Source organism: Barbus barbus (genome assembly GCF_936440315.1).
Source record: "Barbus barbus genome assembly, chromosome: 26".
NCBI classification, from domain to species: Eukaryota; Metazoa; Chordata; class Actinopteri; order Cypriniformes; family Cyprinidae; genus Barbus; species Barbus barbus.
The window spans coordinates 24,450,379-24,463,242 of record NC_136754.1 but is presented as its reverse complement, the minus strand read 5'-3'; the positions used below and the strand labels follow the sequence as shown (position 1 = coordinate 24,463,242).

Genomic DNA, 12,864 nt, shown 5'->3' with positions numbered 1-12,864 from the left:
GGGTTATATAGCGTATTCCATTTGAATATGTAACACCTGATTTTGTTACCTATTGTACCTATTGTAAGTGTATTTGCATGCCCTCTCCTTTTGGGGTGGAGCATGCATAATTGTGCTATAGATATTTCCCCAAAGATTTAAATAAATACATCATATGTTATATAGGCCTATGTTGTTTCCATATAGTCCATTTAGCATTAATTGCAGTAATTCACACCAATATTTGTAATTTGCATGACCCTATGAAAGCATAAATTCACATCTGAGATTACATAAAGAGGCAAAAGTTTCAAACACCTGGAATATTATTCATGCTACTCAAATAATTATAAAATCATCTTAAAATGATGAGAAATTATCACTGGATAATGAACCGATGGTGGGAAATATTAACTTGAATAAAAACCCACATTTAACATAATGATGGACATCGTTGGCTACTTGAGGGGAATGACTTACATTTTTGGTGATAAAATGCTCATTTATGGAAATTTGCAAGTGATGTCAAAAAGACAAAAAGAATATAAAAAAGCAGGTCATATATTTCCAGAGCTCTTACATGTATATGTGCTGGCACAAAGGATCTCTTTAGACTTTGTCTTTTGTTATCTTGGTAACTATTTCCATTAGAATTGCTCTTCAAACCTATAATCAAAAGGTTGAGCTTCTTCTGAAAGGAAACAATTTTCTGAAGCAGTGATCCAGGTACCTCCTGTAAATGTGGAGCAATTAGCTCCCAGTAAAACAATGGACCTCTGAAGTCGCAAACAATGGGAACACTATTTAGAAAACTGGCTCTGAGATTCTGAGATCTTCTGATAGAAATTGGAGAAGGATCTTGAGAAAAAGTTTCCAAATGGACATCTTTTAGAACCTAATAAAGCACGTGTTTTTAACGATAGAGTGGCCAAATGTAAAATCAATTCAACTGGGTATTTAAATAATACTTTGGGCATGCAGTGTATATATACAAATGTATACAGTTTCTCTTATTTTTGTCTTTGTATATCAGGAAAATGTTTGTAGATGGATTAAAAATAAAAGATCTCTCTGGTGAAGAAGCAGCAGCATTTTACCTCCTTGCTGATAAATCCGAGCAGCACAAAAACTGGAACTGGTAACCCAAGTGTGTGCCATGCATACTCACTCCTGTACACTCACTCCTGTCAGCATTGCTAGACACATAAAGATCCATACTGTATTGTGTTCAGGTTTAAGGTCCAGAGGTCAAATGGGTCAAATGTTCATAATCCAGCCCTGCCATTAGAGAGAAAGAAAGATGGAGTCTGGTCACCATGACCCGAGCTCTGCAGTGAATGGCAACTACATTCTACATACCCTTGTGAAAAAGAAGTAGACTTATAGCATTCTTCTTTTCTTTTTTTTTTAAAGTACTTAAGGAAATGATAAACTTTAAAAGTATATATGAGCAAATTGAATGTGATAATGTGATAATTGCATGTTATTTGCTATTAAATCAAAATGTATATATTTCATACTTGTCTTTGAAAAATGGTTACAGTGTACTGTTGAATGTACAGACAAGCATTTATGGTTTTAAATTTAGCTAACAATTTTAAAGGCATTTCTATTGAGACTTGTATGCCATCTATTTTAAAATATTTGTAAATACACATTTGTAATGATTAAGTTATAATTGCACATTTAAAATCACATACTTTGCAAATTCTTCATTTCTGCAATCGGTAACACACATCTATATTAGTGCCTGTATAGGTTTATTTATTTATATATTTATATGTCCTTGTTGTTGAACTGGAACTGTTACTAACAGTATTTAACTAGTGTTAAAGTGATCAGATGACATGCGTTTATAATAAAAAAACTGACAATGGTGATAAAGTTAACATGCTGGAAAAAGTTTGTATTTACTTTATTGTTGTTGTTGTTTTAATTCATTTTAAATATAGCTTTAAAATGGCGCTGTCATAGACATAGCACTGGTATGTTAATTGATCTGTACTTGAACATTCTACTACTATTATAAAGGCAGTTCTAATAAAACAGTAACAGTAAAACAGTAGTGTTGCTGTAATCTTTAGTTAGTGTGCGACTAGGACGAATAAAGTGCAGTATCTGTCTTCCCCTGAACATAAATCTCTACAGAAATACATAAAGTAATCCTTATTTTAGGATGAAATTAATTTTGCAAAAACATATTTCTGAAAATAGCCTCCCTGATATTGTTCGGGGCTCAGACACACTCTCTGTCTAAATCTGGATTAAAGAAACATCTCTTTAGCCAAGCATTCACATGATGCATCTCCAGTTATATCTGATCAGATGAACATTATCATTCCTTTGCTTGAAATGTTATGAACAGCAGCTACACTAATTATTCTCTCTCTTGCTTTTTTGTTTCTGCCACTGTATGGGCATCCCAAAGTAACTAGATTACACAAGCTTCATTCTGGATCCAGCCTCTTATAAAGGTTTGAGATGACCCAACTCCTGAGAAGAGATGATGCCAACCCCTCAGAGAACATCAGATGACGCCAACCCTGAACCAACATACAAAACTACCAAATTTTCTTTACATTACTACATTAATTTCTCAATATATAATCACTGCTGTTAAAGTCACCTTTATTTATATAGCGCTTTTAACAATACAGATTCTGTCAAAGCACTTAATAGTATCAAATTGTAGGATAGAGTGTCAGTAATGTATAATAATAAGATTAAACACTCCATTTCCTGATCCGTTAGTTAACATATTGTTTATTAAACTGTTGTATAAAATGAATATCACACTAGCAATCATGCTGATATTTGGGAAAAATGCTCATGTGATATTGCTTAACTATTCTGTTATAAACACAAAAATGAACTCAGGCAAACACAGCATATAGTTCATATCTTGAATTTCGGGTTTTTGATGATGTAATTTCTGACCTTGCATGATGCTTAAGTTACGCCAATGCCAGACTAGCTTGTTTGTTGTTAAGCCTAATGGAGCTGAGATGTTTTAATAGTGGCAGTGTCACCACTGAAGAATTCACCGTCAAGCTGTGGTGGATGTGCACAGAGTGCATTAACTGTGGTCAAACACTTTGGCCACTTGTGGTGATGTCAAAGAGTGGGAGAGGCTCGTGGTTAGACACCATATTGAATTTTACATGGATGAAAACAATGCTGTGAAGGATAGACTTAAAATCTTTGCAATAGCACGTACTGTACAGTAAAGCCCTAGATCATGAAATTTTAAGCAAATCACAACTTTCAAAACTGTTTTATGGAGTTTTTGTCTACTGAGTGTTTCATCAGCTGAACAATCGGTATGTTGTTAAACAACTGTAAAATCCATTGAACACCTTGTACCTCTATTCCAACCTCATTCCAGTCAAAAATTAAATAATGTGCTACCCTGACTAAGGTTTAGCAGAATGTCTAAAGTGGACTATGGAAATAAAGTGCAACCAACACACAGAAAAATAAGGGGCCAGAATTGTACCTTTTGGGGTATAACAGCTTGTCCCTGGAGCAGTACCCTTAAAAGGACATCTTTGTACCTTTTTTTTCCCTTTTACTCCTAATAGGTACATATTAGTAATTAAGGATATGTATTCCAAGGTACTAATATGTCCCTAGCAGGGTTAAAAAGGTACAAATATGTACTTTTAATGGTACTGCTCCAGGGACAAGCTGCTGTACCCCAAAATGTACAATTTTAAACCCCTTTTGTCTGTGTGAAGAAACGTTCTAACAGGGTACACCACAAGCTATTTTAATGGACATTTATCTCACCCTGTGTGTTACGCAATACTTGGTATCAAGCATGAATGAGTCAGAAAATATGTTGAGGGATATGAGAGTTTGGTCTTTATTTTGTCAGTCAATTCTTCATCATGAACATTTGTTCCACTTCTTATCTCTTTATGAACACCATTTATGAAATCATTAAAATCAGCCCCAGTGTCCTCAGTCCAAATGTATTTCAACAGCGTGGCTTGGAGTTCTTACGCAACATGATCCTCGTGACGTCACGCCCCAGCCGGAAGTTCCAGCGCAGCAGCAGCAGCAGCAGCAGAACAACACCGAGTTTAACCAGCTTTAGGGTAAACAGCCAGAACATGGACGACGACGTGTTAACCACTTTGAAGATTTTAATTATCGGCGAGAGTGGTGTCGGTAAATCAAGGTGAGGTCCGAATCCGCTACTCTTGTTCTCCGTTTAGTCTTTCTCGTACAGTAGGATGAGTTGTTAAATAGCGTTAGCCTCGTCTGAACGAGCAACAAGCTCCGCTAAACTAATGTTAACTGTCGCCGGTGCCCAGACTTTGCCAGCTCTATTCAGCCATTAAACTTAACTTTTAAATGTTGTTTTGGCCTCAAGAACAAAATGAAATGCGCATATTCCCTCCGTGGTATTTTTAGCCTTCAGATGTGTTGATTTCTAACCACTGTCGATTGTTAGCTTCATAATTGTGAAGCCATGAACATATATTTAGTTTGACTTTTTAATATATTCTGGTAATTCCTTTAAATATTTAATAAGAGCAGCAGCAGTGTTAGCTGGCAGCTGTTTCTGTAGCAGACATGCTATCTGCTCTTTGTGTGGTGTGGCAGTTACCTCTAAATATACAGGCCTTTAGAGTTTATAGAGGGGTCAAATACTTAATATAAACAACATATTTAAACGTACTTTACACATGTCTACTTATGATAACAAAGGGATTTAGCTAAATTAGTGTTAAAGTAATTTTCAAAGCCCATCCTCATCCACTCAGGTAAGTGAAAATGTTCTTCATAATTGAATTTGTTTTCATGTTTACAGAAAAGAAAGTAATTATATAAGAAAACAATAATATGAGGAAATTTTAATGCTTGTTTTGTTATATTTCTCCGTTATGTCCTCAGTTTGCTCCTGCGCTTCACAGATGACACATTCGACCCAGAATTAGCTGCAACCATTGGTGAGTCATGCATTTGTGAATATTATACATTAACAGGCCTGTAATCAGTTAATGCTCAAAACTAATGAGCTTATAAACTAAATCTTACTGACCGATGAAGTCTTGTGGTTTTACCTCCCTAACAAATATACTTTAATCCTTCTGTATTTTAAAGTATGCTCCATTTCTGTATTTTTCATTGGCTATTTAGGTGTGGACTTTAAAGTGAAAACTATTGCAATAGATGGCAACAGAGCAAAGCTGGCCATATGGGTAAGTGCTTTACTACAGCCAAATATTTAATAAATGCTCAACAACACTCAATACAGGGATGGAGTGTTTGAAATACCTGAATTATTTATGGATTATTATCATGTTCACTATTCTTACAAGTGTCTTGTTCCACTAGATGTCAGTATCGCGCTTTATAGAATTAAGTGACACAGTCTGTTTAGAAAGCTGCTGAAATCCTCATGAACTTCTGATTTAGGACACGGCCGGACAGGAGAGGTTCAGAACTCTAACACCAAGCTACTACAGAGGAGCCCAGGGGGTCATTTTGGGTTGGTGTTTTTGCATATTTGATTTAATTATTTATTACACAGTTCTTTGGAATATTTGATTCTGATTGGTCAGTCAGGAGTTCTGCTGGCAGATATTTTGTATAATGTATAATGACCAATAATTTTTATGATTGAGCTATATAGCTGTGCGAGTTTCATGTCTCTCAGATCATTCTGATCTATTTATTTATTTGATCTCTTTATTAATTTAGTAATAGTCAAGTAATATGTGGAATAATGCACAGTTGGCCAAATGTTATCACAAGACAAGACTGTGCATTATATTAATACTGAAAAGCAATCAAATTGTTCTAGTTGTCAAATGTAACATTTAAATGATTGTTTTCTCTTCTTTCAGTGTATGATGTTACAAAGCGGGACACGTTCACAAAGCTCGAGAACTGGCTTAATGAGCTGGAGACATACTGTACACGCAACGACCTGGTTAAAATGCTAGTTGGGAACAAAATCGACAAGGTTTGTTTGTTTGATTAATGTTATTCTGAATGTAAAGCTGCTTGATGCAATGTTTTGGTGTATAGCCGTGAAGGTTGTTTTAGATTAACAGTGTCTTGAAGGGATAATTCACCCAAAAATGAACCCCCAAAATGAACATACTCACCCTTATTAATGGCGTTCTTTTGTAGAGGACATAAATGGTATTTTGCAAATCGTCTAATTTTTACATTGATATGAAATGTCCCCAAAATGATGGAAAGCCCTACCCAGAGGAAAGTTTCCTTGGTCCCAAATCTTACTCTGTATATCTCAAATTTAAACATTAGCTGTGATGTCACTTTGGTTAATGCAATACAAAAACTATGGAAGGTAAAGTGCTACTAAATTTGAAATAAAAGATGGTGGATTTTTGTTGTTGTTGAATTCAACAACAATAAAAATCCACCATCTTGGAAGAATATTCAGGGCACAGTCTCTGTGCATTCACTAAAACGCAAACAGTCATGCATGATTTGCAAATGTGTTTGGATTTAGTCACAATTTATGCGTCCACATATGGAAAACACAACACATATGTTATAAAACTGTGTGCTTTCAGTTTAATACATGAGCGGAACTTAAAGGTAGTCGCCTGTGCTGTTATGTCCCTTTATGTCCCTACCAATGTCAAAAGCAGAACTGCGTCCTTGGCTGCAGTTAAATGTTCAGTTTGGCTTTGAAGTCTTACTAACAGATTATTCATTATTATTGTATGGACCACTTCCAGCTCTGGATGCTGATTTGTCTGTCATTCCAGATATGCTAAAATACCTAATACTGTGTGCCAGGGTCTATTTGGCAGAGGGCTGGCACTTCATGAGTTTATTTCTTTCCTTGCTTTTTTTTTTTAAGTTAAAAGGAATACAACTAAACTCAATTTACAGTTCTTAAACATTCGGAATTGTTAAGAAAAAGAAAAGTGAATTAAAATGTTTACTTTCCTGAAGAAAATAAAACCCATTTTAAACAGTTCTCTGGTTTATTGAAAAAGATGGAAACAAGTTAGAAACAGTTGTTTACAAACGATTTAAATAGAAACATGAGCTCATGTATTTTTGGTAAGGAAAGTTGCCAAAATGTAATGTGACCTTAAAGACAAGTGCTGAAGTTGTGTGCTCCCATTGGGAGTTTGCTAGAACTAAGTTTTTGCCTTGGGTGACTCAGCATTGTAATTAGAAAGACCTATCTGTTTCAGGACAACCGTGAAGTAGACCGGAACGAAGGCTTGAAGTTTGCACGAAAACACTCTATGCTTTTTATTGGTATGTTTCCTCTTTATTATCATTCATTTTGTTTTCAGCTAGATTGGATGTTTTGGATGGTCCTGCCTGGATCTTAAGCTAATTAGTTTTTTTTGGCAGTAAAGTCTCCTGTTAGCCATCAGAGGATGTGAATTAGCATGATGCTCTGCCTTTGTCCAGACAATCCTGTCTTGCCAGGATTTTCTTTATATTTTCCTGGCTCTTTGAAATAAAGTTACAGATGTCAGAATGGTTTTCGGTTATAAAAAGTGAATTTGTATTGAACATATGCTTTTATAATAGCAATACAGTTGCCTTTGTTCCTGAAGAGATCATGGAGCATCAGAACAATTTTCTGCCGTAGCACTACTGTGATTGTTTATTTCTGATATAATTCTTTTTTTTTTTTTACTTTAGTAACCCCCCCCCCCCCCCCCCCCCAAAAAAAATACCACACATGTTTGATCTTGAGTGTGAAAAGATCACACATTCTTTACTGAAACTTTTCAGTGTGCTGAGCTGACAAGAAAGACAAATAGACACACAATGCATATTATTTCATAAACTACTTTTTTATATATCAGTAGGCAGTATATGCAGCACAATATACTAGTACAATAGCACATGCCAGATTTGTATAATCAAATTGTTGGGTATAATGGATTTTTTCTGTTAAACAGCCTACCACACTTCAGATTGGGTTTAGTTTTGGTCAGTGGTGTCCAATCCTGCTCCTGGAGGGCCAACGTCCTGCAGATTTGAGCTAGAACCAGCTCTAAAACTGTTTTCTAGAAGTTTCTAGTTAGTTCTGATTAGCTGGTTCAGGTTTGTTTAATTAGGGTTGGAGCTAAACTCTAAACTGTGGTGTCTTTTTTTTTTTTTTTTTCAACAATTTGTAATCTTTAAGGTCATGAATTGTCACAATTTCTTTTTTACTTTACAAGTCTCCTTACTGTGGTTTTTCCCTCTCCTGTCTTTTCTTAACCCATGCGGTGCTGTTATCAGAGGCTAGCGCAAAGACGCGGGATGGAGTTCAATGTGCCTTTGAAGAACTGGTTGAAAAAATCCTGCAGACGCCGGGGCTCTGGGAGAGCAGCATCCAGAACCACGGTGTCCAGCTGTCCGATCATGAACAGCAGCGTCAGGGTGCCTGTGGGGGTTACTGCTCCCTGGTTTAACATCCTCACCTCAACCCAAGAACCACAAACTGAGATGAAAAGCACCGTTTTCTTCCTTCTGAATGAGAGCTTCCTCTGAGGGGGAAAGGTCTGCTCCCTTAGAGCTGGTCAAAGGGACCTTTGCAGTTTGCACACTCTCTGTCACTCAATGTTGTTTTATTCTGTCCCAGGATTCTGTGGTGTTATTCTCAATATGTGTATCACAGTGCTACATTACCTGTAGCCAATGTAAACCATTATTATGCAGAATAAGTCCTTTTGAAGATTACACCCTGAGCATGTTGAAATATGCCAGATATAATGCTCTCCCCCACCCCCAGCAGGACAGCAGAGTTGACACTCTTCCCCCTCAATGGGAGCACTGCCTTTGACCTGATGTTTGTAGGCCAATAAGATTCTAGGAGGGCAGGGGCCGAGAAGCGGCATGATCTGATCAGTGTGATGAACTCATTCAACATGGATGTTATCAAACGTACTTTGTACCTGTATTACATTTCCTCTGCTTAACACATTCTCTGCTGCTCTCATTTTAATCTCCAGTTTTTTAAGTTAGTATTCCCATGTTATTTTTTATAATATTCGGCCTTAGAAATATTGCTTCGCATGATTCTACCTTCTTGAAGAGTTTGAAATATTATTTTGTAAATAATACGTCTTCAGTAGTTGTTCTGAATCATAATTCACACGGTAATCTATGAAACTCTGTTTAGCTCCAGCTCTCAGGAGTTGAGATGCATATTAAGCATGTTTAAATAATGTAATCTATGATGACTTTTGTCTGAATAACACGAGATGATCCGTTTTACATCACTGTGTTTTAATCTTTGACTCAATTTTCGTTTTCTAGTTAAATGTGACTGGATACCAAAAAGAGCTTCTGTATTCATGTTCATTCTTCATGAAGCCGTCTTCTGACTTGGTTTTGATTCTTTTCACAAAGCGACTTGAAACGGAAGATTTGGTCATGCCTTAATAGATCTGCATGTCTAACGTGATCTGCACTACAGGCTTTCACTGTGAATCTGTTGAGAGAGAATATGTTATTGTTGCCAGTCAAAATGGCCAAAGGGACATGGATGAAGTGGTCATTTCATTTAATTATAAACATCTTGGTCATAAGGTTTGAGTATTAATATATTTGACTTATTCCTGTGTGTTTGTTCTGCTGCTGAGAGATTTATTCAGTCATGGGAAGAATGGCTTATGACTTCCTTTAGCCGCAAAACTATACACTAACCAGCACCCTAATTAGGATTTCTTACAATTTATGTGTATTAACCCTTGTGCACCCTTATGGACATTGTTGTCCATTTTAGTTTTGTTTATTTTGATAGTTTTGCCTGTGTTAATGCTAACTGCATTAAAACAGCTATTTTTAATCACAGTGCCGTTTAACTGTAAAATTATGCAATTTTTGTTAATAGGCTTTCATTCTGTTGGCAAGGCTTCAAAATTAAATTTTTTACTATCATTTATCAGATGGTGCCATTTATTCAGGTTTGGTCTATAAAGGGTCTATAAAGCAAATACTTGCTTTATTCCTGTTTTCTGCTTCTGCATATTATAGAGCCAATTGGATAAATAATTGCCTTTTTAGATAAATAGTCAGCCTCTGAATCCTTTTTAAGACGCAAGATATAAATAAACCTGTATGTGAGAATTTTTACAATAGCACTTATGGTTTTATTTATTTTTTCCTTTTTATTCGAAACATTCCCAAACACCTTTATAGATTATGTAAGTTGATCTATAGTGGGCAATGGGCAAAGTAGCCTAATAATGTAGTCTATTATGCATAAAAACCTGTCTGTTTACTTAAGTCACAAATATGGGTGTCATGCCATAACATATTTTTAATAAGACTGACTTAATATTTAATGTGAATTTAACATTGAAAGTTAATGTGAATAAAAACATTGTAAGTTCGGCTATTTATCGTAACACTTTCATTGTACAGAAAGAGAGCAAAGAACATTTTTACTGACCGTCTAGAGTTTAAGCACTCAAAAATCTAGAAAATATTATTTATTTTTTGGAAGCTGCATTGAAAATCCACTTGGCTCAAAAATCTGAATGGGCACGTGCCCCATCTCTTTGAATGGGCATGACGCCTCTGCATGTAACGTTTAACATGGATACCTTAAAATAAAGTGTTACCGATTGGAATAATTTGAGCCAAGACCTTGACACTATTGGATGAGAACAACTGTCTTCTGTAAAGCTATTTATAGTGAAATTGAGCTCATTTCCTAATTAATGAACTTCACAGAGTTATTGAGTGGAGCTGAACAAATACTGAACTGACTTGAGACACTATTTAATGACACTATTCATAGTTTTCAGTCATGTGACTGGCTTGAGGGTAAAACATTCATAGAAGTGCAGCACAAGCCTGTACATTTTCTGTCTTTCCTATCCACAAATATTTAGATCACCTCTTAAAAGAATAAAACAAAGATCAAAATGCAAATTGCAAATCCATATAAAGCATCCGCCACAATATTTAAATCACTAAAAACAGCTTATTGATGATATTTAGGCCTACTTTATATAGATGAGCCCAGAATATGAACACAATTGTTTTTTTTAATAATGGTTTTCTATGGGAAAACTTTTAATGTGAAACTTATGTATTGTGTTTATATTCTGGGTTCATCTGCTTGCCTGTACAAAGTAAGCATCATCAATAAGGTGTATACTGAATTTGACCTTTTAATATCAGTTTCTTACTAGACTACATTACTTAATGCAAGCCTCGGAAAAATAACTGGAATAACATGAAAACTATGAATTGTCTTGTTAGAGTTGCTTTACAGCAGAATATTAATTTGTCTCATTTTTGATAAAGTGTGCGTCTTTGATTTGGTTATTTTCTTATTTATTACTGTAAAGCAGCTTTGAAACTGAAAATCTGTTCTTTAAAGCGCTATATAAATGAAGGTGACTTGACTGAAGTGTTTATACAAAGACTTTTCAGTCCGATTAGGCCATCAGTCCGATACTTTGGGTTTTTTGGTTGCATTTAAACTGTAGAAAGAGTCACCACCAAGCACAGTGATAAAAACAGTGAGGTCTTATAGTGCTGTTATGTTTTAAATCAGCATGAAACTATTGAAAGAAAAGCCATTTCTAACTGTGATTTTGATTTTATGTGTGTGATAAGATCTGTCCAAAGTTCACTTTCCAGACAACTGTACAATGCACTGGCAAAGGAGCTCTGCAAGCAATCAGATTCCACTCTTTAATGTGGCATAAACTTTCTTTTTTTAATATAAATATGACTGTGGCCCTCATGATGCCTGGAACTGAAACTACATCAAAATCAACAGATTTCCACCAGTGTTACACTTTTCCTGCTAGTTTTCCATTTAATTTCGAGGTGTTTTACTCTTTGTATTGGGCTCTTTGTGTTGATACAGCGGGTGCAGTTGACCACTGAATCATTCTAGATGAGGGCAAGGACAGAAGAATGGTGAATATTATGTTTTAGTCTTCCTTGAAGCATGGGTGGGGAGAAAGAAGACTTGAGAGCAAAACATAGAGCATGTGGTCAGGACTGTAAGGAGATATACTGTAGGGTAGACCGCCCCGTATGTTCAATTCCAAATTCTTACTGCTTGCTGAACCGTTTTAAAGCGTCCAGCAAGACTGAAACATATCGGACTGTTCAAACAGCTTTATCTAGAAGGCCTATCAGGTACATAACTGAAATGCAAATGCTTATCAAATATGGCCTAGTACAAGCAGCTGAGCTCTGTGCTGATGTCAAGGGTAATTGTTTTGACATGGGTAGTGCTATTTCTTTATCAGATTGAAGTTTTAGTTGCCTTTACCAAAATGTCAGCTCTTTATATTCAACACTTAGAAAAAAAAAGAAAAATGTCATCTCAGTGTTGTTATTTTGACCTAAAACTAAAAATATAAAAGATTAAATTAAAGAAAAAAAAAAAAACATTTTAAGCAAAACAGAAATATAAAAAAATATATAAAATGCAAATGACAAAAACATTAACTCAGAATATTAATAGAAGTGAAGTGACATACTCCCAAGTATGGTGACCCATACTCGTAATTCGTGCTCTGCATTTGACCCATCCAACATGCACACACACACACACACAGCAGTGAACACACACACACCGTGAACACACGCCCGGAGCAGTGGGCAGCCATTTATGCTGCGGCGCCCGGGGAGCAGTTGGGGGTTCGGTGCCTTGCTCAAGGGCACCTCAGTCGTGGTATTGAGGGTGGAGAGAGTGCTGGTCATTCACTCCCCCCCACCTACAATCCCTGCCGGCCCGAGACTTGAACCCGCAACCTTTGGATTACGAGTCCGACTCTTTAACCATTAGGCCAGGCAATTGTGATTTTGTTTATCTTACAACTACCTATTTATGCACAATTGTGACTTTACAGTATATCTTGCAAGTCACAGTATATCTTGCAACTTTATTACTCAAGAGTTGCA

General features: G+C 36.0%; 1 protein-coding gene across 1 annotated transcript; it reads left to right on the top strand.

Annotated features, from left to right (window-relative positions):
• Window positions 1-4,009: 4,009 nt before the first annotated feature.
• On the top strand, window positions 4,010-10,560 carry LOC306846602 (ras-related protein Rab-18-B). Its single transcript, XM_079380077.1, has 7 exons — window positions 4,010-4,162; window positions 4,882-4,937; window positions 5,128-5,189; window positions 5,407-5,479; window positions 5,838-5,956; window positions 7,173-7,239; window positions 8,224-10,560. The coding sequence occupies exons 1-7, from the start codon at window positions 4,095-4,097 to the stop codon at window positions 8,394-8,396; spliced, it is 618 nt and encodes a 205-aa protein (XP_079236203.1). The 5' UTR covers window positions 4,010-4,094; the 3' UTR covers window positions 8,397-10,560.
• The last annotated feature ends 2,304 nt before the right edge of the window (window positions 10,561-12,864 follow it).